Source organism: Momordica charantia (genome assembly GCF_013281855.1).
Source record: "Momordica charantia cultivar OHB3-1 chromosome 8 unlocalized genomic scaffold, Mcharantia_2.0 BLBB01000008.1, whole genome shotgun sequence".
NCBI classification, from domain to species: domain Eukaryota; kingdom Viridiplantae; phylum Streptophyta; class Magnoliopsida; order Cucurbitales; family Cucurbitaceae; genus Momordica; species Momordica charantia.
Window position 1 is genome coordinate 1,795,758 of NW_028275166.1, and position 27,792 is coordinate 1,823,549.

The following is a 27,792-nucleotide window of genomic DNA, read 5'->3' on the forward strand; positions in this document are numbered from 1 at the left end:
TACTCTAACCGCATCAGATCCCCACCTATCCCCCTCCACATATTTTGGTCATAAACAAAAAAAAAAAAGGAAAAAAAAAAGAAAAAAAAAGAAAAAGAAAAAAAGAGAGAAAATGGCCAGCCAGTCCATTTTTTCTGATCACCGAGCACTTCACGGATCGGATCTGCGCACCCTATAAATGGATACATTCCGATCTCAGCGCCTTGAAGACTCAGTCTTGTTGGCTCAGTCGCCTGCTGATTATTGCATAATTTTGGACTTCAATTCTAGGGTTTAATTGTCTGATGCCTACATTTTGACATGAAGTTATGTGCACTGGATGCACTCTGCTTAATTCATCGGAATTCGATTATCTGATCCTGTCTCACGCATTTTCCGACACTGAAACTCCCTCTACCAGCAATGGCAGCTTCGCCTGTTAAGTTTCTCTTCGGATTCTTGCTCCTTTCGATCACACTATGGCTGTTTTTCATGTAAGTCCTTCCTGAATTACATTTCTGGCTCACTGATTTCTATCTGATCGCGTGATTCAATCTGGTTTTCTTCATTAGCTCAATGCCACTGCATTGGAGGGGGACTGGTTACTTCAGTTACTAATGTCTGAAGTGAACATATCGGTGTTTGAATGGCATTTTTTTCCTTTTGGGTGGAGAACGTTTAGGAACCGAGAAATTGATGAGATTTTCAAACAAATTAATTATACTCCTATGACTTTTTTCCTGGTTTGGGAAGGGTGGGGGGGTGTCATTGAGGTTGTTACTTATCATCGGTAGAAGATATGTCGTTTTTAATTTAACAAATGGTGGGCTCCTGAACTTTGCATTACAAAGTGAATTTGTATAAAAGGAAGACTTATAGGCTGGGTAATTGTGCAGCATTACTGGAAAACATCGTACATATGCTGCTGTGTAGTGAATTAAATTTACTATAATACACATTTACATTTAGGAGAGCATAAATTAGAAGTAATTGTGGGCTCATCAAGAAATGACGTGATCTATTATTGACACCAGTTCACTGCATTGAGCGATTTGTAGAATACTCTTTTGGTACATGTGTTAGTGGAAGATAGCTAGATTCATAAACCCAAGGAAAAAGGTTTTGTCTTTCGTTTATAGTCATTTATCTTTATCTAGTTTCACAATTCTGTTACTGAATTCTTTTGTTTTTCTCACCAAACTTTTATGGTTGCATTCCAATTGATACATTTACTTCCCGATGATTGTGTCAATATTGATTGTCTCAACAGGGGTTCTAAGGATTCTGATTCGTCATAGCTATCAAACTTCTATTAATGTTTTTCAGGTTTGCTTCTAGATTGGTGGCTTGGATTTTGAGCAGGGTTGTTGGAGCATCAGTAGCATTTCGTGTGGGAGGGTGGAAATGTTTAAGGGATGTTGTGATCAAGTTCCGGAAGGTTCCATATCTATTTGGAAAGTTGTTAATTTTTATTTCATATTTAATTGTGTGATATTATAAAGATTAGGGGTCTTACAAGGGAAAAAAAGGCTCTTGAGTTTTGAAATCTGGGCAAGGGATATTGTCAAAGCCACATTTTCCCTTTTAATTACCAAATAAGTATGGTTATTTTGATCTTATTTGAATTATTTAGTATTGAATCTAGAAGTGGAGTTTGAGAAGCTAAGCTTGCCTTATGGTCTACAAGTGACAACTTGCTATCAATTTGTTTAGTTTAGAGGAATTTACATGTGCCTTTTCCATGCTATTTTATGTACTTTGTGCTTCAGCTACAAGAATGGATAGTATTCTGTTGTATTAGAAGATCATTTCTCGGTTGGAATTGTGAGATTTGTACTGTTATCTGATTATCTTCAGGGTGCTATTGAATCTATATCAGTTGGTGAAATTAAATTGAGCTTGCGCCAGTCCCTGGTCAAACTTGGCGTTGGCTTTATTTCTAGGGATCCAAAGTTACAGATATTGATATGTGACTTAGAAGTTACTATGAGGCCTTCAAATAAAGGTGGGCCAAAGTCTTCCAAACCTCGGAGACCCCGCACCCGCACTTCGGGCAGAGGAAAGTGGATGGTTGTAGCCAATATTGCAAGATATTTGTCAGTTTCAGTGACAGATTTGGTTCTAAAGGTATGCAAAGTTCTCAGTCTGATGTTTGCAATGTTAATTAAGATTTTTTAGGGTGGAACACACGATTCTGAAAGATACTAGTATGTTTGGATCTAGAACTTTGTAGAACTGATTACTGTGCCATTTTGTCTTCTAGTTAGATTTACATGAGTTTTTGGTTAATTTGTTACTCTTATAGTTTTATATTCTTTTTTGTTCGTGGGACTGGATCTTGGAACACTGCAGACTCCCAAAGCTACCATTGAAGTTAAGGATTTCAGCATTGATATATCTAAAAATGGTGGAACAAGTTCAAATTTGTTTGTCAAGTTACAAATATTGCCTATATTTGTGCATTTGGGAGAACCACGAGTTAGTTATGAACAATCATCCAACTTAAGCAGTGGAGGATCTGCTGTCAATTCATCTTTTTCCACAATGGAGAAATCTTCTGCCCCTTTTAGTTGTGAAGAATTCTCTCTGTATAGCGAATTTGGTCATGACAGGTACTTTCTTTTGATTTTTTCCTTTGTGCTCATTATGCTTTTAAGAACATTTTGGTCTTTATCCGGTTAAATTGTAGTTTAATCATTTCTGAGCATGTGCAAAGTTAAATTTGAACCACTTCTTGATTTGTGCATGTCATCCTTGCGTGGGGACCATGCTAATCTTCTTGGTACCGTTCCAATTTTGTTGGATGTCCCTAAAGGGACGCATGTGCTTGTTAAATTATATGACATTTTCTTATTTTTGTGGTTTTTTTCTATTAGTCTCTTTGATGCCCACTAATATTCTCATTTATCTTGATCTCCAAAGCAGTGTATCTGGTAGAAAGCTTACATTTTATTTTTATTTTTATTTTATTTTTCATGTGACATAGGGAAGCGGGTATAATTGTTAAGAATGTTGATATCACATTTGGAGAGATTAATTTGAACTTGAATGAGGAGCTATTTTCAAAAAGCAAGAAGGGAACGGACACTACCTTTCCCTCTGATAAAACTGTTGAGTCAACTGCTGAATCTCTCCCTACAGTGAAGCCACAGAAGAAGCAAGCACTTGCATCTCTTTCAAAGTATACCTCTATTTTCCCAGAAAAGGTTGTATTCGGATTCGTTGTTATGCATTCCTATCTTATTCAGATAGATAAGTAATTTAGTATTTGAGCTGTTTTCAGTCTTATGAAACTTTTCTAATTATTGAGCTTGCTTTTTAGAATATAACAGTAAAGCAGTCTTCTAGATTTACCTCTTGTGTGGTCATATATAAATTTTAAAATAAACTTATGATTTGATTTTTTATGGTAGGAAATTTTTTCGAGGAATGTATGTTATGAGTCTTCTTAGGAAGCTAACCTTTTTATTATAGGTATGAATGTGAAAGAAAGTGATAGGAAATCCACCCAAAGCCAAAGTGAAAAAGACCTCCAATTGGGCAAAATCGAAGTAGAAGAATTACAAACATCCTTATACAATCTTTTGGTATATATGTCATTCTTTAGTTAGAAGCGATTGTATTTATAGTTAAAATTTACAAAATGAATGATGACTAGAAACCCCCTCCTACCAAGAGGCTAAGAAGATTACAAAAATACCCTCCAACTAAGAAATGATGCTGTTTTTATCTCTTTAGATCTCCCAAAAGATAACGAGGTCCACATTCCACCAAATGAGGTAAAGGCTTCTTGGACAACCACAAGCTAGTTGGGGGATAGTAGAACACTTTGATATAGTGGTCTAGAACTTTTGATGTAGAAGATACTTGTAGTGATTAGGAGTTACATTTCTGGCAAAAAATGTATATTTTCTTTTCTAAATGATTATTTGCGGCTGTTAGATATCCTTATAAATAGTTTAAATTTACTCTAACGCTTAAACTTTTGAGTTTATTGGTGGTTTAATAGATTTAAGATGGTATCAAATTAGGGGAGGTCCTTTGTTTAAATTCCTGTAATGTCATTTGCTCCCTGTTTAATATTGATTTTCAACTTTATTGGACCTTGTTCAAATTTCCAAGCCCACAAGTGAAGGAGGGTGTTAGATATATGGTTAAATTTACCCTAACTTATCCGCAATCAGCCAAGAGAAAGGGCAACCATCCCCTTCGAAATCCATCGGCTGCTGCAGAAAAGCTTTTCATATCGCTAAACTGATAGGAATCAATAAACTACCTAAAAGCCTCGACTCTTCACCTTCACCTGCCTAAAAATGCCCTGAATTTTAACCTTCAAAAATCTTAAACGGTGACCTTTCGACCTCTCAGATTCTAAAACTTCTTGGGCTTCGATAGTCACTTTTTATTGGTTCAAGAGTAATCCCCATTTCTTCAAAATAAGGAGGGATGAAAGTATGCTTTGAAGGTTCTAACTTTTCAAATTCCTTTTGCTCATTAAAAAGAAACTGAAAATCCTTCTCAAAAGATTGCTCACAGGGTCTTCAATAGGAAGATCTGAGGACAAAGGGGAGGAATCCTCACTACTAATACTAACCGAACCATCTTTAAAATCATCATCATCGACTAGGAGTTGGGGGATCAAGTTTTGTCGAACCTTACCATTGTTTGTTAAGTGGATTGATCCAAAAGAGAGAGACTTTTGCGCACTACTTATTTTCCATTTTTATTTGAAATCTTTAGATGGTTTTCCAAAGACAAATCTCTTTTCTCCATAAAAGATGCACTTAAATTGACACAATTTACTCCCAACTTAACTAATTAATCAATGCCAGCTGCCCGCGTTGAGGACAGTTTCTTTTGGAGTGGAAAAGGGGGAAAGGAGGTATGTAATTTCTTGGAGGCAAATCGTCCGGATTGAAGGTAGGGCAAAGGTCAACTAGACCAATTTTTTCTACTGCACAGCTGTCTTTATTAAATAAGTCCAAAAGGATTTCCAAAACTCCATTTGCAGGTTGTGATTCCAACACAGCCTCATTAGTACAGCACAATTCTTTACTATCAGTAGGTGAGCTTAACCGCCCTTCTGGATTCAAATCCAAATTTGAGGCAACTGAAATGTTTTTTTTGTGTAGTCAAACCATCCAAATTCTCACCCAATACCTCTAGAGAATTAAATTTTCCTTGCCCCCATCCAAATCCCCTTAAAAAGGGCACTTTGCCTAAGAGAGGCTTTTCATCTACCATAACTTCCTGCTATCTTTGAACATCCATCAAATTTGAAGAAGCTTGAATCAAAGAGAACTTTGAAAGCTGCTAGAAGGAATGAAATGGCGAGTTGACAACTTAATTTGTGCGTACCACTTCAACTACACAAAAAATCTAGGCCGGAGTAAGTCACAAGAATTCTTCTCCATTTGAATGAGTGCTGCTGTGCAATCAATCAAATTTAGGATTTTTGAAGAAACATTATTTAGGCCTCCAGGATGAGTACCAATGGCCTTGAAAAAATGCATATTCCCTAGCTTTAGAGGTAAGTCATAAATTTTCACCCACCCTTCTGAGCAAACCATCAATTCGTTTCTACCATGTTCTTTAAAGCTTCATTTTTCTAGCTTCACGTGGAAATCTCCCAACTTTAGCCATTTGCCACTGAGCCATTATGGGTTCAACAGTCTTCCTTTTTCCAATCTAAGTAAGACCTTATCTGCCAAGAAGGAATTGACTTGACATTTTTCGAGAACACGTCTTTAAAGGTTGTAACGATATCCTTCCAACTACCATGAGCACAAAATCTTGAGATAACCATGGCTTCATCCTAATCCAAATCTACTACATCCGAATCTTTCTTAACCCAATAATGCTCTGAGAGCTTCTTAGTGGGAGAGTTTTTCTTGACGTAATTTGACGATCTTTTTTCAAAGCTATTCATATTAGAGTCATAATCATTAACATTATTGACCAAGAAATCACTTATCACTTATCATGTCCTAGAAAGCTATCAAACCGTTTTTGTTGAACCTAGCAGGCACGGTAATAAACTTTCTTCTACTCGAAGAGGGCCAAACCACAAATTCCAGAAACCAACCAAGTATGTGACACTCCTGAACTTGTCCCTCACTTGTTGAAGAACCTCGACTAAAGAGGAAGATGCAGACAATCCATTAAAGCACACTCAAAAAGTCAAAACCAATTGAGTTGGGACACATGAAGAGGAAGATGAACATTCTTAGAATCTTTAATAACACAACGGACACTTTCACACCAAACCCAATAAAACTTATTTACAACACGGCAACTTTTCAAATCCATGCTTTCGTAAACCTTAAAACTTAAATCCAACCTTAAAACTAACTTGAAGAGATAGTACTAATCGAAAAAGAAGACGAACTCTGATCAAAAGATTACCTTGAAGAACCATTGATGAAGGGGAAGGAAAAACCTAGGTGAGGAGAGAGCGTTGAACACTCCTCAGGTCTACTTGTAAAGTTATTTGCTCTCTCTTTGCTTTTTGCAATGAGTGTGGATAAATAATGTCTATGCCTGTGCTTGGTTCTTTATCTATTTATTTTCTAGTTTAATGCTTGGATATTTATTTACATTTAGCACATAGTTCACATCATTTAAAATATTTAGTGATAATGTCTTAGCTTTATTTCATTTCATTTCTGTAACTATTCTTCTGGTTGCTTTTATCACAGCAAAGTGATGAAGTGAAATTTATAAAATTGTGTTTCTTTGATAGGTTTCCTTCAGTCTGCCCAAACTGAATGTTAAGTTTGTGCACCGTGAACACGAGCTTGTTGTTGAAAACAACATCATGGGCATTCAATTTAAGATAATCAAATCACGTTGCTCTGAGGATTTAGGAGAGAGTGCGCGTTTTGATCTTCAAATGGAGTTCAGTGAGATTCATGTATTGTTTAAACTTTTGGTGTTCTGGAAACTTGCAGTTGTTAAATATTTAGTATTTTTCATATATCTTGCTCCTTTTTGGTGACAAATTTTGCTTCAAATCTCAGCTACTTAGAGAGGCTGGCACTTCCGTTCTGGAGATTCTAAAAGTTGATGTGGTTACCTTTGTTTATGTTCCGACACAAGTGAGTATCCTCACTTACAAATTTAATTTTAGCTTCTCCATGTTCATAATCACAATTTATTGCTTTTAAATGTTCCAAAACTGTTCTATTTTTCTTTTCCACAATAAATATAACTATTTTATGAAAAAATATGTGAAGATACAAGGTAAAAATGAGAACAAGGAGACATCTCCCAACCTTTTGTAATTAAAATAATGTGAAGGTACGAAGTAAAGAAGGAGTGAAGATAAGATATCTACCATTAGCCAAGGAGATTACAAGAGGTGCTCTCCAATTGATATAAAGTAAAGAAAGAGAGTAGTTGCACGACTCCTACAAATGAAGGCTCCAACTAGCCATGTAAATGTTGGGGGGCAAAGCTCCGACTCCTAGTTATCAAGGAAAAAAAAAATGGCCGCCATGTGAAAGGAGATACTATGACCAGATCATCTATTGTAGAAAGTAGATCTAAGAGAATATAGTTTTCACCAACTTTATTTAGCCCATATCTGATAAGTAGTCCATGTGCTCATAAAAAACAAAATGGGTCAACCCAATGCTTATAATAATTATATATATTGATAAGAAACGAGAGACTTGTTAGCCAAACAAAGGAAGACTTAGGAACAAGATGTTCCTATGCCAAGGGGACATCAAACAAAAGGCTTCCAGTTAATATGTTCATATAAGACACTATTTTAATCAATGTGTTCATCTTATATCGATGTTATACTTCTTTTAGAAGATGACTTATCAATTCAACAGGTTCTTTGGAGATATAGTTCCTTTTGATTTATATTAACAATTAAATGTGGTCTCGCTATGCTGCAGTTGTCTGTCCTTTGCTATTCAGCTCTTAATATGTAGTAACCAAATAGCCTAAATTATTTATTGGTGACACCCATCATTAAGAGTCATTTTGGTTGAACTTTCTCTTTTCTTCCATGTGATGCTTTTATTTCTCAGTCAGCATCACCTATTAGGGCTGAAGTGGACTTAAAGTTGGGAGGTACTCAGTGCAACATAATAATGAATAGACTGAAACCATGGCTGCGCCTTCATTCCTCCAAAAACAAAAAGATGGTTCTACGGAAGGAAACATCTTCTGAAAAGCCACAATCTTCTGAGCCCAAGGCAACAATAATGTGGACATTTACGATGTCAGCCCCTGAAATGACTATTGTGCTTTACAGTATAAGTGGCTCTCCGCTGTATCATGTAAGTAATGTACTTTTATCTATTATCTTCCTTCTATATTGGAAATACCAGGGAGTCTATTCTGGGCCTTAGAACTTAGTAATTCACTAATTCTATTCAGATCAAAGGTTGAGGTATTTTTCAAATATACTGGTTCATTGCTTGATTTGCACACAATTTGCTACTTCCATAGATGAAAGTATATTTCAGCGGATTACATGGATTCTCTCTCAAGTCTCTATCACTTTTTGGTATTTTGGTTCCTTTTCTGCTTAGCTTATATTATTTAATCTATCACTAGTTAAGTAATTGAGCATATGATATCTTCATTTATTCATGTATCCGCAGGGCTGTTCACAATCTTCACATTTGTTTGCAAATAATATATCAAACATTGGAACTACAGTACACATGGAGCTTGGTGAATTAAATTTGCACCTGGCTGATGAATACCAAGAATGCTTGAAGGAGAGCCTTTTTGCTGTGGAATCAAATTCAGGTTCTTTGATACACATAGCTAAGATAAGTTTGGATTGGGGAAAAAAGGACGTTGAACAATCTGAAGAAGAGGGTCAAAGAAGCAAACTGGTTTTGTCTGTTGATGTGACTGGTATGGGTGTCTATTTTACATTCAAGCGCATTGAGTCACTTGTCTCAACTGCTATGATTTTTAAATCACTTCTAAAACAACTCTCGGGTTCCCGGAAAAAACCTACGCAGAGTCGAGGGGATCGTTCAACTAAATCATCTGGGAAAGGGACCAAACTTCTGAAACTTAATCTTGAACGATGTTCCATAACCTTTTGTGGGGATATGGGTTTGGAGAACACAACTGTTGCAGACCCTAAACGTGTCAATTATGGATCACAAGGTGGTCAAGTTATTATAAGCGTCAATGCTGATGGCACACCTCGTTGTGCAAGTGTAATGTCTGCTGTGTATGATGAATGCAAAAGCTTGAATTATTCCATAGCTCTTGATATTTTTCATCTCAGCTTATGTGTGAACAAGGAGAAACAGTCCACACAGGTTGAAGTTGAGAGAGCTAGGTCAATATATCAAGAACATTTGGAGGGACAAGGTGAAGATACAAAACTGACATTTTTTGACATGCAAAATGCTAAGTTTGTAAGACGTTCTGGGGGTCAGAAAGAGATCTCTGTATGCTCTCTTTTTAGTGCTACTGATATTTCAGTTAGGTGGGAGCCAGATGTACATCTATCTCTTCTTGAACTTGGTCTACAGCTGAAATTACTTGTGAATAACAAAAAGGAGCAGGTAGATAATAACATATTTGCCGAAGATCCTTCAAACTCAAAAGATTCTGAACAAACGACAGAAACCATCTCTGAATCAGGGCAGCCTGATAAATACAAGAAAAGGGAATCAATATTTGCTGTTGATGTGGAAATGTTGAGAGTTTTTGCTGTGGCTGGAGATGGAGTTGATACAGTTGTTCAGGTTCAGTCAATTTTTTCTGAAAATGCACGTATAGGAGTACTTCTAGAAGGACTTTTTCTTAGTTTCAATGGTTCAAGAGTATTGAAAAGTAGCCGAATGCAGATTTCACGCATTCCTCGTGCGTCTACTGGTGCGTGTGATATGAAGGTGCCTGTTACCACTTGGGACTGGGTTATTCAAGGTCTGGACATACATATTTGCTTGCCATTCCGGTTACAATTACGTGCAATTGATGATTCTGTTGAGGATATGCTGCGTGCTCTAAAGCTTGTTACTGCTGCTAAAACATCTCTGATTTTTCCAATGAAGAAAGAAAGCTCAAAAGCTAAAAAGGCTAGTTCAAGCAAAGTTGGGGGTTTAAAGTTCTGCATACGCAAGTTAACTGCTGATATTGAGGAGGAACCATTGCAGGGATGGCTTGATGAACACTATCAACTAATGAGAAAAGAAGCTTCTGAATTAGCTGTTAGGTTAACATTTCTAGACGATTTTATTTCTAAAGCGAACAATGTTACGAAAACTGCTGAAACAAGTGAATCTACTCAAGAAAGAAAGGCATACTACAATGGCGCTGAAGTTGATGTACAAAATCCAACAGATGTGCTCAGAATGCGAGATGAGATATATAGACAGTCATTTCAATCTTATTATCGGGCATGTCAAAATTTACGGCTATCAGAAGGTTCAGGTGCATGTAGTGAAGGGTTCCAGTCTGGTTTTAAACCTAGCACTGCCAGAACTTCTCTTATGTCGATTTCTGCTACAGATTTAGATGTTACCTTGACAAAAATTGATGGTGGAGATACAGGAATGATAGACGTTCTAAAGAGGCTTGATCCTGTATGTGTTCAAGATAACATACCATTCTCACGCCTATATGGGAGAAATATACTCTTGAATGCAGGCTCTCTTGCGGTTCTGCTGAGAAATTACACATTTCCTCTATTTTCTGCAACTTCTGGTAAATGTGAAGGTTGTCTCGTGATGGCACAACAGGTAATTTATCCACTGCCTTAATTTTACCCATATAAGCTTTTATGACCTGCTTACCATTATTATGATTTCTTTATTCCCTTTTTGGTGTGCACTTTTTTTTCTAATGAGGGTGGAAGGTGAGAGACAGTATGTTGCTATTTTTCTTGATCACAGACGTGCGAGAGTTTGAGAGTTTGACAAGTCTAGATCCTTAAATTCTGAATTCCCCCTCTTGGTTGTAACTGAAGGTCATATTATTCTCCCATCCTTGCATTGTAGTATTTGAAAAATGTGAGTTTATTGTGGAGCAGGCTAAATACACCCATGCTAGGTCTTCTGACATTTCACCTTCGTCCCAGCTGCTTTTGCTTGTACACAGACTAGCAATAGAGTCTTCTTGGATATACGCTTTTGAGATCCCCCTTCTTTTTTATTCTCCAAAAAGATTTCTAAGGGTCTTTCAAGGAATTATAATCTTAGATCAAGGGTATCTCAAAATTTTTAGAGTATAATCTTAAATCAATCCATAGGGGTAGTTAAAAAAAAATCAATCCATAGGGCGACACTTATAGAAAACAGTTAAATTGTCCATGGTCATGAACAATTGGAAAGTGTTTGTTTAGCTCTCTTTTGGGTGGGGTTCTCTTTACCCTAACCCTTAGGTTGTTACCTTTGTTTTTTGTGGAATACATCAAAGTTTCTTATCTAAAAATAAAAAATAAAAAAAAACACAGTCAAATCCCTCAAGCTAAATGGCTTTAGATGTATCTCATGGGAAGTTCGGCTTGAGAGGAATAGAAGAGTTCCTCAAGGGTGGATAGGAATTGTAGCTCTCTCTTGATCTTATTGTAAATTTCCTCTGCTTGGTGCTTTCCTGATTGACTTTTTGTATTTTCACTATGACCTTTCTTGTTTAAATCTTATCTTGGTAAACTTTTATGCTTATTCTATTTTGGTCCTTAAACTTTCAAACATTAATAGAAGATCAATTTTGTTCTTACTGTCAATTTTGATAAATTGTTTAACAGAAACTCGATTTTACCAGCATTTGGAGCAGGTACATTTATTCTTCTTTTCAGATATTTCCCATGAACGACTTGTGGGCTGTCTTTTGCAAAATAAATATTGTATTATAGTCAAAAGGGTCATCTTGTCCTTTTGTCCTTTAGATTGTTTTGTTTTGGTTTTTGGCATCTTCTAATGCAGCTTGTTTTGTCTCTTATTGATACAAATAGTTTAGCTTAAACCTTGCTCTCTTCTCGGAGGACCTTCCCCTTTGAATAGTTGGTACATATTGAAACCTTTTTTCTTCATAGTTATTCCAGTTATGGGCAAAATTTTTCTGATTATAGGAACATGTTCTTCCAGACTTCTTATGTTAGCATGATTACTGGACCCCGAAAATTTCTGCCGTATGTTTGTCTTCTGCTTATCTTTTACAGTCACATGACCTTGTAATATTCTATGTTTAGCAGTTACATGCTGACTTGCATGTAAGATTAATGAATTTGTGTAATGTGATTGTGACTATATTTTCTCTTTTCAAATAGGCCACGTGTTTTCAACCTCAAATATTCCAAGATGTGTATGTTGGGAGATGGAGAAAGGTACAGATGCTCCGCTCTGCAAGTGGTACAACTCCTGCTATGAAAACATATTCGGACTTGCCCATTCATTTTCAAAAGGCCGAGCTATCTTTTGGAGTGGGATATGAACCAGTGTTTGCTGATATCAGTTATGCTTTCACTGTGGCATTACGTAGGGCTAATCTTAGTGTCATGAATCCTGGTCCACTGATTCTGCCTCCAAAAAAAGAGAAGAGTCTACCATGGTGGGATGATATGAGGTACTACATTCATGGAAATATCACTTTGTCCTTTTCCGAGACACGGTGGAATATTCTTGCAACTACTGATCCTTATGAAAAGCTTGATACACTTAAAGTATTGTCTGGTGAATTGGAGATCCAGCAGTCAGATGGTCGCGTCTTTCTTTCTGCCAAGGATTTTAAGATTTTAACCAGCAGTCTGGAGAGTATGGCTAATAGTCGTGGTCAAAAACTTCCTGATGGCATATCTGGTACATTACTTGAAACACCACTTTTCACCCTTGAAGTAATCATGGAATGGGAATGTGATTCTGGAACTCCATTGAACCATTATCTACATGCGCTTCCCATTGAAGGAAAACTTCGCGAATTTGTTTATGATCCATTCAGATCCACATCTCTGTCACTCCAGTGGAATTTCTCTCTTAGGCCCCCTCTTACGTGTGAGAAACAATTGTCTGATAAAAATGAGTGTTCAACAAGATTGAGTTTTGGGGCTCACGATCTTGCTTGGATCGTTAAGTTCTGGAACTTGAATTACTTACCTCCTCACAAACTCCGTACCTTCTCTAGATGGGCCCGTTTTGGTGTTCCTAGGATTGTAAGATCTGGTAATTTGCCCATGGACAAAGTAATGACTGAGTTTATGTTAAGAATTGAGACTAGCAGTCCTGAGATAAGACATGTGCCATTAGATGACGATGATCCAGCAAAAGGACTGACTTTTAGTATGTCAAAGCTGAAATATGAGATTGGTTTCAGTCGAGGCAAGCAGAAATATACATTTGAATGCAAGCGGGATACCCTTGATCTTGTCTACCAAGGAGTTGATCTTCATATGCTGAAGGTTTTCATAAATAAAGAAAATAGCAGCAGTGTTGCAAAAGTAGTTCAAATGACCAGGAAAAATTCGCAATCTGCTTCCATGGATAAAGTCCCAGTGGAGAAAGGCAATAATAAGGGCAGCTTAACTGAAAAACATCGTGACGATGGATTTCTATTGTCGTCTGATTATTTCACAGTTAGGCGGCAGACTCCAAAGGCTGACCCTGCTCGGTTATTAGCCTGGAAAGAGGCTGGAAGAAGAAACCTTGAGATGACATATGTGAGGTCTGAGTATGGAAATGGGAGCGAGAGTGATGAGCATGCACGATCTGATCCAAGTGATGATGATGGATACAATGTGGTCGTAGCTGATAATTGCCAACGTATTTTTGTTTATGGACTCAAACTTTTATGGACACTTGAGAACAGAGATGCTGTTTGGTCTTTTGTTGGTGGCTTATCCAAGGCATTTGCACCTTCAAAGCCTTCCCCTTCACGACAATATGCACAGAGGAAACTACTTGAGGAGAACCAGCCACATGATAGAGCTCAAGTATGTGAAGATGGCGAGGTCTCTAAGCCCCCTGACAATGATGGTATAATTGCTTCTACATCACAGTCAGAGGCTTTGGAACTACAACCAGCTACGTCACATGGCATTCAAACAGACAACTTATCATCTGCAGATAAGGGGGAGAACTTACCATCTGCCGATAAGGGGGAGAACTTACCATCTGCAGATAATGGGGATAACTTACCATCTGCAGATAAGGGGGATAACTTACCATCTGCAGATAAGGGGGATAACTTATCATCTGCAGATAAGAGGGAGAACTTATCATCTGCAGATAAAGGGGAGAACTTGTCATCTGCACCTGGTACATCTTGAGCATTTATCAATTGCTTTTTCCAAGACTTCATTTAGGGAGCAATTTCATTTATGGCAAAACTAATGGCATTATAGTATCTACCTGTGATTATGAATCTTGCTATGATTGAAAAACTTGATTATGTTACTGGTTGAAAAAAAAATTTGTGGGCTAAGAGGCAACTGTTTTCTTTTTCTTTATTTTCCAGCAAGAAATGGAAATGTAGATGACAACTCAGGGGAAGGGACTCGACACTTCATGGTGAATGTAGTGGCGCCTCAATTCAATCTTCATTCAGAAGAAGCTAATGTAAGATATATGAGTATCTTCAGACTCCCTAACTTTATTGCAGAGGATTTTATTCAAAATGCTTCCTAGATCTTTGATTTTCCTGTCTGCTTTGCGAGTAATGGTTGAATCATGCAGCTATTTTTTTTAACTATAAAACCATGCTTTCATAAAGCAAATGAAAGGTTATATAAGAACAGACAAAAAACCAGCAGCTAATGTCACCCTAAATAAGATTGCTTGTTCTCCTCTTTATTTTTCCAGTGAGTTTCCAGTGATTAATGATTTCCTTTGGGTAATTCTTGATCAAAATTGTTTCATTATTTTTCTTATGCACGCGTTGCACTAGTACAAAATTATGGATATTACACAGCAGGAAGATATGTACTATCACAATTTTTTACAATTTTTATAGCCGAGCAATGCATCTGAAGATTTATGAATCAATTTGTAAAAATTCTATGGAGGAAATTTTAAATTATTAATTGTTAGTTGGAGGAAAGTATTAAAAGTGAGGAACAAAATGGACAATAGAGCATGTGAGCATGTATTGATTTGCAGTATGATAATTATGGAATTTCTGATTTGCTTCAATTTATATATTTGTTTTAGGAAACATTGTAATAGAAAAGATATGAATATGTGACCATTGAAGGGAGAACTAGGTGCAGTTTTCCTGAAGATTGTTGATTGGAAAATGAAAATTTTTAAAATTATAAATCCCAGACTGCTATAGTGGCATGAACAAAAGCAACGGCAAAGGTTTAATCTAGGTGAATGGCCGTTTTCTCTAATTCTAGTCTTGTGAAGCTTTGCTGGGCCTTTTGCTTGGTTGTCTATGGAATTAATTAAGTTTCTCCACTTCAACTGCCCATATAAATTTTTGCTTCTCAGGACTTGAGCATCTTTGATTACCATTTTGACATGCTTCTTCTTACCTTATAAAGTACCTTATATTTACAAGCTAAATCGTAGATGGAAAAATGCATTCTAGCTTCGCAGTGCTGTACAATTAGAATTCATTGCATGTATTGGCATTCCCCTCTTTTATATTTCGCTGTGCTCCTTTACCGTCTTATTCATTCTATTATCAGAATGACAAATTTTTGAGTCTTAGCTTTTTCTTCAAAATTTTTGAGTCTTAGCTTTTTCTTCAACCGCTTTACTCTGACTGTTTTTTATATTAAGCAGTCAATCGTTTTGTTGTAATCTTTCTGAAAGAGAACTAAATTTTCAATCCTTTTATCCCTTGAATTTTGCGTAAATAGTTGAACGATGTGGAAAATAACAAACTTTTCTTGCAACTCTCACTCGTTTCATCAGGGCCAAATTTCAGGTTTTATTTGGATTTGTTACCCCCTCATTAATTTTAATTTACTTTTTGCCGAGGATAACGACCAATTACGCTCTTCTGAAAAAATGGATACCTTTCTTTCTCCTTCTCGGGAGCAGCCTTTGGTAGTCGAAAAAGCTTCTTCAAGTTTTTTTAAAAAAATATTTTGAAGATGTAGGTCTTACCTTAGTTCCAATCACTGAATAGGTAGAATTTAATTATGGACAACAGGTTTTTGGTTGGTTTTGCTTTGCAGCAGTTTTGAGAGTTGAGATATTATAGGTTTCTTCTCTTCTCTTGGTGGAGGGAGGTTTCAGATTCTTTACTTCTTCATTCTAGCGATCAGTTTTTGTTAAGTGATTGTTTGAGGAGGAAACAATTTCCTCCTCAGCAGCCAGTCCTTTTGAATTGGCAAGTTTTATCGATGAAAGTTTTTCAGCACGTGTTCTTGGACTTCAGATCTCATCTATTTCATGGGTTTTGGGTTTCTATGTTTTGGTTGTTTTTCTTATTCTTTTTTCGCTTCTTTAGGGACCTTGTATCCTTGAACTTTTTTCTTCCTTTTCATATTATCAATGAAAAGTTTGTTTCTTGTTTTTTAAAAAATATATATATTATCAGTGTGTTATTTTGTTGCTTTCCCTTACATGCAAAGATTTTCCAGTAATGATTCAGATTGTTACTGTTACTGAAACAGGGTAGGTTTCTGCTTGCTGCTGCTAGTGGTCGTGTTTTAGCACGATCATTCCATTCAGTCCTCCAAGTTGGGTATGATATGATCGAGCAAGCTCTTGGCACTGGAAATGTGCAAATTCCAGAGTGTCAACCTGAAATGACATGGAATCGGATGGAGTTCTCAGTGATGTTGGAGCATGTTCAGGCTCATGTTGCACCAACTGATGTTGATCCAGGGGCTGGATTGCAGTGGCTACCAAAAATTCTAAAGAACTCACCTAAAGTAAAGCGAACCGGAGCTTTGCTTGAAAGAGTGTTTATGCCCTGTGACATGTACTTCCGATACACAAGGCACAAGGGTGGAACTCCAGAGTTGAAGGTTTGTTGTTTATATTGTATTACTTTAGTTATCCTTCCGATAGCATCTCCATGCATAATGAGAAAGGATATAGGTTTTTTTTCTAATTTTTAATTTGAAGTAGAAAGGCTATAGTTTTTACGTTTAGAAGAGCATTCTTTTCTGTAGGTGCATCTATATCATGGATTCATGCACTGCATAGATTTGCTAGACTTGCATCTAAGTTTTGTCGATATAATTTTTTTTTTAAATTTAGTGGAGACACAACTTTTTATTGGTATTTGAGAAGTTACGAGTTAAAGATAAAATCTACGATAAAAAATTGAAACAAACTTCCCTGCCCTTTAGTTAAAACAAAGTCAAAGGCAAAAATATATTAAAAAAAACTTACAAAAAAGTCTCTCTACTAGAATTAATTATATTAAAAGAGTAATTAGAAAATAATCTTGAATGTGAGCACCGAAACTTGACTTTTAGCAAAATCTCATATTCCAAACTAATGAAGTGATATTCCTCTGAAAATTATTTGAATTTTTTGTCAATATTACCATTCAATCCGCAACCAAATTTATAAATTAAAAAAAATCTTTTTTTTAAACAACATTAAAAAAGGAAAAAAAGACAGATTTAAAAACTTGAAGCATGACACCGGATGTTATACGACTACAAATCTCTGGTTAAATCACCCCCAGAATCTAAAATTATTAGGTTTGGGTAAATTTAATCTTTCTAATCTATTCCTAGTAGTCCTCTTCACCGGTGAGATCAGAAATTAATTTGATCTTTTATAATTTTATTAATAGTATGTCAAGCCACTACTTAACTTGATTGAACATATACTTGTGTAATTAAGAAGCACTTATTAGGACTACTGATGAGACTAGTTGATGCCGTTGGTAAAGATCCTGAATGCTATTGAAGCTAAAAGGTCATTACACAGCCAATGGTTCAATTAATTCCAGCCTCTGCATGGGATATTCTAGCTTGTTATTGAGCTGATGAGATGAATAGGAAAATCAGTTGCCACTTTCCAGCATCTGCTTACACCATTGGGTATTTCAGCACCTTTTGTATATAAGAGACACTTTGATACATATGGTTTTTACAAAAAGAGAAGTCAAGTATCATACGAATTACAGAGTAACTTTAAAAAGGATTAGATCTTAGGCATCAAGATGAAGAAAAAAAGGACCACTTCTTCCTTTTCCTGGACCTGTGGCCACAAAAACCTTGCAGAAAAGGGGGAAAAAACTGTACGGAAAAATATTGAGGAGTCCATAAGGACACTACCACTTGTCAAAACGAAAACAAATGATCTGCAGTCTCTTCACTCTGCTTTATGAAGATAAAAGACCAATTTGGATGCAGGTAGCTTCCAGGATTTCTCCTCTAAAAGTTATCCTTAGTTTTTAAGCCACCTTAGAGTAGGGACCAAATAAATACCTAGCATTTTTTAGGACTGTGGATATCTAGAGCACCTTACTGAAAGCCTATAAAATGGGAGAATCACCTTGCGAGAGAGCTGAAAAGAGACCTCACGGAAAACAAGCCACGATGGTTGAAAATGGAACATTTTGGATTTGAAAGGCTTTGAATAAGATGGGTAGCTATTCTGAGATTTCGTGGATTTCAAACAAAATGAAGGAAAGGAAAATCATCCGTTCTAGTTAGGGGGTTGGAGGCTGGTTGGAATGCTTTCAGAAAGAAGATTGATATGCTGAGATTCAAAAGGCTTTGAATAATATGGGTGGCTATGCTGGGATTTTGTGGATTTAAATAAGAATGTAGTAAATCAAATTCATTTGTTCTAGTTGGGTAATGGTAGGCTAATTGGATTGCTTTCAGAAAGAAGATTGATAACTTCCTGCCGAGTGATAGGGGGTATAAAGTAATCAAAATGGGACTTGTTCTATCCATTCTTTTATTTTATAACAAGAAACAACTTTTCATGGATAATATGAAATATGAAAAGGAAATGATCAGGAGTTCATTTGTGGAAGTATTAAAAGGCACATGCAGAGAAGAAGAAGCCGCATGGCTCATCTAGTAAGATAATTGAGATGGTTTTTGAAATGCAATAGATCATGGTCACTCAACTTTGTAGGTGAATTTGTTCAAAATTTGGCCATTAGTCAAGGAACTTATAAATGAACTTTCTTCATTTTTTGATAAAAAAGTAAGCTAGCTTGTAACTTATAAGTGAATTTTGTATGTTTAATCCTTTTCAAGTTGACAAAGCCATCTTAAAATGCTCTAATGGTGAGGATGAAAGACTAACCTTTTTTCCATTGAAGGTTGTAATAGAGAGATCCATAGTATAACCAGGGGTTCCATCCCCTGGAGGTTGGATTTAGAACAAATGCTTCCGTCAATCTCTCCTATGAATCTTTAATCCTATGATGTTTTCCCGTGTAAATTCAGAAGTAAAATCAACTAGACCATGCAGAATCAAACTTGGGCCTAGCTTTTAGGAGTTTATTGGAATCTGAACTGGAAGAGTGGATTGATTATCCACTAAACCTTTTTTAAAGGAGGCAAAATATTTCACTGATATTTGAAAAGTTAAAATATGAAATAAGAAAAATTCAAACTATATATATGGAAAGAGATACCGTCAAATAATTAAGTACTCAGCAAATTGTGCTCCCTCTTTACAGAATACTAGGTTAATCATACTCAGAAATGAAACTTACTAAACAACTTACAAAAAGGCCGTCCAACTAGAATTGATTACATTGAAGATTATCCACTGAACTGAATAGAGTGGCCATTAATCAGAATGTAGATTGTTTGGTGTGGATGTTGGACAGCTCAGGGAAAGTTATTCCTTGTAACTTGTAAGTCCGCCTTTTCTACTCTAGATGGCTCCTACTCAAAGTGGATAACTACATTACAAAGCTTATTTGGAAACTGGAGATTCTCAACAAATATGAAATTCTTCATTTGGTCGTTAGCTTATAAAAGCCTGAACACTTGAGATGTGGAGAAATGTGCGAGTGCCTCCAGACTGAACAAGTGAGCTATGTTGAGGAGTCACCTGAGAGGCTGAGACTAAAGATGATAATTGGAGAACCAGAAATGACTCTTGGCAATGAAGGTGAACATACCATGAATTATACATTGTTTCTTCCACAGTTGGACATGGACTCTCAACAACGCCCAAATTTAGGAACAATGTACACTATGAACAACAAAGTATGTGGCGTTATATCAACAGTAAGAGTAATGAAAACACGGACTTGTGTGCTTTGGCTAAGAACTTCTGTCTATTAGTCTAATACGAAACCCTACAATTCTGCCTGGACCAAAAATGGGTCTGATTTCGTAGTTCAAAAGATTGGCCCAAACCACTCTGATTTCGTAATTCTCAACATAGCTCACTTGTTCAGTCTGGAAGCACTCCGAAAGGTAATCATATTCCAACTGGATTTGACAACAAACCCTAGAAGAGAAAATGGGACCATGCAGAATATTTAAAGAGGGAGAAAAAAGAGAGAGAACTAGACACTAATGCAGTAATGCTTATGAAGTGGAATGTTTCATATTGAGTTCCACCATCCTCGTACTTTTTGGTAGTCCTCTTTTTTGAACTTGTGGATGAGTTCTTCCTCATGCGTTGGAGCATTGCTCAATTTGTTACAGTAGTCAGTACTATCCTATTCATACTTTCCGGATATCTTTTTTTTTTTTTACTTTTGATAAGAAACAATTTTTCATTGATAATATGAAATTACAAAAAGGAAAAGATTCCCATCCAAGGAAGTTACAAAAAACTTCGGATATGAGAGAAGAAAAGTTATAGAAGTGAAATAGAGGGAAGCATTTACACTAAGAATGAAGGCTAGCTCTTCATTGTATGGGGGACTGATTTAGCAGATGGCAGTCATTTACTGCTTTTTGTTACTTCTTGATTGATTAGCTGGTTACTGTCAGTTGTTTAGTTAGGCTCTAATCCCTGCTTGTAAATTGGAATATTCTAGCTTGTAATTGGCATGATGAAATTATTGAAGAAATCAGTTGAAACACGGTTGAAGAAAATTTCAACCTTGGTTACACTAATTCAAGTCTCCACCTACATGCTTTAGGCATGGATTTATTCATGATAGAGTAGAATCGGCAAGGAAATACATGTTTAAAGCCGCCAACTGATTATATAAAGAGTATTGCCATGACTATGGTTCCAGATCTTGATACTTTAACAATCCATTGGAGCCTAGGCTTTGATCTAGATGGGTTGTCGAGAGAGTTGTGACCTATGTCGAGAGAGTTGCCATGACTATGGTTCCAGAAAATTTAAATATTTTTCTTATAGAATCTATCAATCAAGAATTATAAGCAGAATAAATTTGCTTAATCTGCATACTAATGTGTTTGAATGATCTTCTTGTAGGTGAAGCCATTAAAAGAGCTCACTTTCACTTCTCATAATATAACAGCGACAATGACATCGCGTCAGTTTCAAGTTATGCTCGATGTGTTGACAAACCTTCTTTTTGCTCGTCTTCCCAAGTATGTAGATGAATTTATGTCTACTGCCATTTGTCTATCTGGAAGCAATATGTCATGATGATATGCTGCTATGTTTTTTAGTTGGAATTACCCATGTTATTGCTCCCAATATGATTATTTTTCTACTTTAATTATTTTATTAGTTTTTATGTTTTTATTCTATTATGCGATAATTATATGAACTGCAAAGTTCTTAAAATAACAACAGTACATGACATATCAAATATATTTTATTTGATTCATTTGCTTGTACATGTATAAGTAGGAGTAAACGTTGGATGCATATAATTTCAGGCCTCGAAAAAGTAGTCTTCCGTTTCCTTCAGAAGATGATGAGGATGTTGAAGAGGAAGCAGATGAGGTTGTCCCTGATGGTGTTGAAGAGGTAGAACTTGCAAAAATCAACCTTGAAAGGAAAGAACGGGAACAAAAGTTAATTGTTAACGATATTAAAAAACTCTCTCTATATTGTGACGTAAACAATGACCTAAATCCAGAAAAAGATGGTGAAATGTGGATGATTTCAGGTGGAAAGAACTTGCTGGTAAGCAACATTTTGGACTTTTCTTGTTATCTCATTTTGTTATTCTGATTGTGGATTACGGTTTTGTCAATTTTAATATAAGTTGTTTCTCTCGTTAGAAATAGTTTTTATTTTCAACTTTTTTCATGACAATGCAACTGCTGCTTGTGAATGTGAATGTCGGTTTGGTTGTGGATTGTTGCCTGTAAATGATTTTTCTTGGCAAATTAAAGCTTATATCACAATTTCCATTGAGTTACAACCTTCATCTGCTTATGAGATATTCCTTCGTGACCATACTCTTTTTATGCCTTATTATTTAGCTTGATAGATATATAATTGAAGTGCTTCTTTCCAGGTGCAAGGATTAAAGAGAGAGCTTGTGAATGCACAAAAATCTAGGAAGACGGCATCTGCATCATTAAGGATGGCTCTCCAGAAAGCTGCTCAGATACGATTGATGGAGAAGGAGAAGAACAAAAGTCCTTCATATGCTATGCGAATTTCTTTGAAAATTGACAAAGTAGTCTGGAGCATGCTTGTCGATGGTAAATCTTTTGCAGAAGCTGAACTAAATGACATGGTGAGAATCTACCCTTCTTTACATGGACATTCTTTTAGCGAGCGTCTATCTCAGAACCCTATTACCAAGAATTCTTGTTAGTTACGACTAGTGTGATCTATTGTATTCTTTCATTTTTCTCAAAACTAATGCTTGTCAGTTTTACTTGTTTCTTTCACATACTATTCATTAGTTTGTTCTAATTCTACAATATGATCGTGATGGTTGGTTATTGTAGTTAATACATTGGTACTTTCTGTTACTACAGTTTTATGATTTTGACCGTGATTACAAAGACATTGGCATTGCTCTGTTTACAACAAAGTATTTTGTTGTACGAAATTGCTTGCCAAATGCCAAGTCTGACATGCTTCTATCTGCATGGAATCCTCCGCCAGAATGGGGAAAGTAAGTTCTTTTTTGGCTCTTTTTTTTTTGTCTGTTGCTCCTGCATCTTGGTGAATGTCTAGGTTACATCCCTCTCTCTGAAGTATCTAGTATTTATTGGATCACATGATTGTCTACTTCCAATAATTAGATGATAATTTCCTTCGAAAAATTCTCATATAATCAATGCTTTTGGATGATTGAAGATTATCATTTTCAAGCCCAGGAATAATGGTGAAGACTGTTGGATTAAACCTGAAGGGTAGGAGTTAATGACCTACTTTGGTTATTTATTTGTCAATGAGTAGTTTAGTGACCTACTTTGGTTATTTATTTGTCAATGAGTAGTTTAGTGACCTACTTTGGTTATTTATTTATCAATGAGTAGTTCAGTGACCAAATTAGGACCAAATTAGGACGAAGGACGCATTAAACTTTTGGACACAGGAAGGTCAGATATCTAGGTCTCTCTCTCTTTTTTTTTCCCTCAAATACGTGCTCTTTGAGTCTTTTTCTTTTTTGATAATTGCTTGGTCATATGTATTACAGATTATCTGTTGATCAAAACACACACAACTTTTTTTAATTATCTTGGGGGTTCTTTTTTAATTGTTGCTTGGTCAGATGCATTACCTTTTTTATACCACTACTTCCTGCAACAGATTACCTTTATGGGTTATTGATTGTCTCTGAACTTAAGGCCGTTCCTCTTGCTACCAGAAAGTCTAAATGCAATAGTGGGATTTTTGGAGTTTGGCTACACTTTTATTTATTAGATTCTCAGAAGTGGCATAATTTTAATTTTTCTTTGGGTAATTTAGATACTAATTGACTCATAATTCTTTAGAAAGTTACAGCATCTACTTTAATGGCTGCAGAAAAGTCATGATTCGAGTGGATGCAAAGCAAGGAGCGCCAAGGGATGGAAATTCACTCCTTGAAATGTTCCAGGTAGTTAAAGTCCCCTTGTTTTCTCCCAACGTTTAAATATAGATACTAGTGTTATTTGGTAGAAAATTGTTACAGCGAGTATTTCTTCTGTAGGAAACATAGTTCGAGAAAAAAGAAAATTTGTTTTAGCCATTAACTGATTAGGAAATGTTTGTTTTAGTGGCAATCTATCCTCAATTTAGATGTTCCATGATGCAACCCAGAAGGAACCTTTGAGCTTGAATCCTTCTACCTTAAACTTGAATAAACAACAAAGAACTAAAGGTTATTTTGGCTTTGAAAACCAGTGATCACATAGGAGTTCGAAACTATGTTCCATTAAGCTCTGTGGAAGATATCATAATGAACTATGGTGTGGATGGATAAAGCCGCAATATTTTTTCTTTTACCTCAAATAGTTGTATATTTTACAGTCTAGTTTTATCTTTTATCTTGAATTCTCCATCGGAGAATGCTTTGGCCACTATGATTTTGTGATCTAATTCTTAGTACATGATTGTTTGCTTAACGTGGCATCCTTTACTCTTACAGGTAGACATTTATCCCCTTAAAATTCACTTGACGGAGACAATGTATCGAATGATGTGGGAGTACCTATTTCCAGAAGAGGAACAAGATTCACAAAGACGGCAGGTGAGTTGAAAGCCTTATTTCTAAAGGGCCAACTCCTCTGTGGAAGGCAACCTTATACTTTAGCTTCCCCGAAGTATAGATTATGAGTGGCTCACGTTCTGCTGCAGGAAGCTTGGAAGATTTCCACAGCTGCAGGATCAAAGCGTGTAAAGAAAGGTTCTTCAGTTCATGAAGTATCCGCATCTAACACTCAGTCAAAAGAGTCTGATATGTTTTCCAAATTAACTTTGTCCCTTGGTGGTCAAGGATCTGCCAACGCAGAATCTGCTCAAGTGAGTTTTTAAGCTTACCTATGGCTCATGGGGCCACTTTTCTTCTCTGATTGTAATTAATAAAGAAGGAAAAGAAAGATTGGGTTATCTTCTTTTCGTTTAGAAAGATTGAATTGCTGGAGTAAAAGATCATTTGTTTCTTCTGTTGAGACGACCAGAAGTGGTAAAGTAGGAGTTGTATTCCTTCTTGGGCTCATGTTCCTTTTATGAAGTGTCTGATTCCTCCGTGCAGGCATCAAAGTCTCAAAACCCAAAATCTAATGCTGGCAGCGGTACAGCCCCCGAGTTAAGGAGAACATCTTCTTTTGATAGGTCATGGGAAGAGACTGTGGCGGAATCTGTTGCTACTGAACTTGTCTTGCAGAGCATTACCAAAAGTGGACCACTGGGTTCTACTGAGCAACAAGATGAAGGTAAGAATAAATCAAAAGATCCCAAAGCTATAAAAGCTGGGCGATCATCCCATGAAGAGAAAAAGGTGGTAAAAGTACAGGATGAGAAGAGATCCAGACCTCGAAAGTTGATGGAGTTCCACAATATCAAGATCAGTCAGGTTAGCTCAGTCTGTAAAGTTTGTCGTTGAATTAATTGTTGAAACAGTAATGTATAGATTCCTTGGTAAATCGCTCCACAAACTTTTGAAACAGGTTGAGTTGTGTGTTACTTACGAAGGATCAAGATTTGTTGTCAATGATCTTAAGTTGTTGATGGATACATTTCATCGTGTTGAGTTCACTGGGACTTGGCGAAGGCTGTTCTCTCGAGTTAAAAAGCATATCATCTGGGGAGTTCTGAAGTCTGTCACAGGAATGCAGGTAAAATTTCAGCTCAAATTCCCTCCATTATAACACTAACATTGCTCCTTTAAATTCACCCTTCTCAAGTTCCTTACCAACATTTCAGTTTTCTTGCGTTACCTTCACCTTCATATTTCTCAGCTTGAAGTCACCAATTCATTGCTTGGTTATGATAAAAACTCATAAAACTAAGCTCATAGTGAGGAAGTACGGTTATGTAGTATATTTTTGCATTCAACTGAGTTGAACTCAAGCTTCTAGATTGTTCTGGTCGGTTATTTTCAATCTAACACACCACTTATGCAGGGTAAGAAGTTCAAAGACAAAGCACATACTCAAAAGGATGCGAGCAATATGGCTGTTCCTGACAGCGACTTTAATTTGAGTGACAATGAAGGGGCTCTGGTAGTGAAATCCGACCAACATCCAATAACGTGGCTTAATAAGCGGCCAACTGATGGAGCAGGTGATGGATTTGTCACTTCCATCAGAGGTCTTTTCAATAATCAGCGTAAGAAGGCCAAAGCCTTTGTGTTGCGCACAATGAGGGGCGAAGAGAATGACTTCCAAGGTGACTGGAGTGACACTGATGCTGAATTCTCACCTTTTGCTCGGCAGCTCACTATAACAAAAGCTAAGAGGCTTATTAGGAGGCATACTAAAAAGTTCCGCGCTCGACAGAAAGGTATATCTACTTCTGAACTGTTTCTTTTTCTTTCTTAAATATATCCATTTTTACTGTCAATAATAATATATACCCATACCCACTTGTATAATGAGAATAGGATCTAAGAAGCATGGATATGGATACGAAATACAATACGAACACAATGCCACATTATTATCTAAAAATTTAGGACAGAGACATGCAAAGACACATTTATTAAAATATACAAAAAAAATTTTAAGTATATATCATTTTTGTGCCTAGTACGTTCAAAGTTGAGCATTTTTATGCTTAAAAAATGAGTTTGATATATTTTGCTCCCAAAATTTATTTTTTTGTCCTATACTATTATTTATATCTATTTCTTATGCTTAAACAATGTTCGAGACATGTCTAACAAGTGTCAAATCCATATTCATTTTGTAGAACTAGTGTGACACATATCTATTGAGTTAACAAGTGTAGAATATATCTTCAATAAGTGTTGGAGTATCCAACACGAATATGTTATCCAAACTGAATTGTCCATGCTTCTTATCTAAGGATCATAGGACTTTTCTTAATGACCTCTGAATATTCCACTCGATAACATAATCACTTCACTTGATCTCTACTGACGCTGACAATATAATGTAATGTAACAGGTTCATCTTCTCAACAGAGGGAGTCCATGCCCTCATCTCCAAGGGAAACCACTCCATATGAAAGTGATTCTTCTAGTGGGTCGTCACCATTTGAAGATTTTAATGAACAGGAACTGCTGCAGCTGCAGCAATTGCAAGGGGGGGATGCACCTTCGGAAACTTGAAGATGGCCTGATAGACTAAAAAGAGCATGAGGATGAGACTGCACATTCATCTACTTTGACCAATCACCATGCGCTACATCTCTCGTTGGAAGCCTACGCGAATGGTCCTTGAAGGATGAAGCAACCCTCTTTTTCTACTTTTTTTTTTGTTTATAGGTTTTGAGTACACGAGCTCATAAATTTATGAGCAACTGGAAATCCAATTTTGTCCGTACATATATTATTTATGGTATATAATAATAATGGTATTTCCCAACCCAATGCCCTGCCTCCGTCTCTGATTTCACATTTACAAACCAAATTTCCCGCCAAATTGAATTTCTTTTTATTTAGGGGTGAAGTGATATTTTATCATTCGATAGGGTAGCCCTGAATGCGTTAGAAATCTTTTTGGAAGAGTTTTTTTACTCGGTATAAAATAAATGTCTAGAGATTTTGGACAAAGTGCTTCTGGGAGATGGCTTCTGTAACCAACCCTATTGCCTATGATTCTTTTTTCTTATACTGTTTGGCCTAAAATTATCACTAGTTTTCTCTTCAACCTTTCATCGTCTTTCCAAGAAGGTAAGAATTGAGCCATCCGATTATGACTTAATAGATAAAGTATCGATACTTAACCATTCACTCCTACTCAAACTAAATAAATAAATAAACAATACTCTATCTATCTCATGTATCTTTTAAGTGAGAATTTATTAGATGAACTCCCATATTAAAAGAAATCTATTGCATGAGAGTTCTATAGTAATTGAATTCGAGAAGGTCTGTCCCTGAAGAAAATTATATTAAACCCCCAAAAGATCTACAATTAGAAGAGTT

The 27,792-nt window shown here is 36.3% G+C and overlaps 1 protein-coding gene and 1 non-coding gene across 2 annotated transcripts; one reads left to right on the plus strand and one right to left on the minus strand.

Annotated features, from left to right (window-relative positions):
• Positions 1 to 56: 56 nt before the first annotated feature.
• Positions 57 to 27,234, plus strand: SAB (HYPERSENSITIVE TO PI STARVATION 4). Its single transcript, XM_022276013.2, has 23 exons — positions 57 to 473; positions 1,306 to 1,417; positions 1,837 to 2,106; positions 2,332 to 2,591; positions 2,966 to 3,185; positions 6,722 to 6,892; positions 6,999 to 7,076; positions 8,022 to 8,273; positions 8,601 to 10,709; positions 12,239 to 14,219; positions 14,419 to 14,519; positions 16,529 to 16,885; positions 21,255 to 21,373; positions 21,668 to 21,917; positions 22,255 to 22,479; positions 22,727 to 22,866; positions 23,724 to 23,796; positions 24,328 to 24,429; positions 24,537 to 24,701; positions 24,934 to 25,254; positions 25,349 to 25,516; positions 25,805 to 26,183; positions 26,810 to 27,234. The coding sequence occupies exons 1-23, from the start codon at positions 403 to 405 to the stop codon at positions 26,971 to 26,973; spliced, it is 8,088 nt and encodes a 2,695-aa protein (XP_022131705.1). The 5' UTR covers positions 57 to 402; the 3' UTR covers positions 26,974 to 27,234.
• On the minus strand, positions 2,696 to 2,798 carry LOC148209377 (U6 spliceosomal RNA). Its single transcript, XR_015793354.1, has one exon. It is a non-coding gene; the product is annotated as a U6 spliceosomal RNA (small nuclear RNA).
• Positions 27,235 to 27,792: the final 558 nt, after the last annotated feature.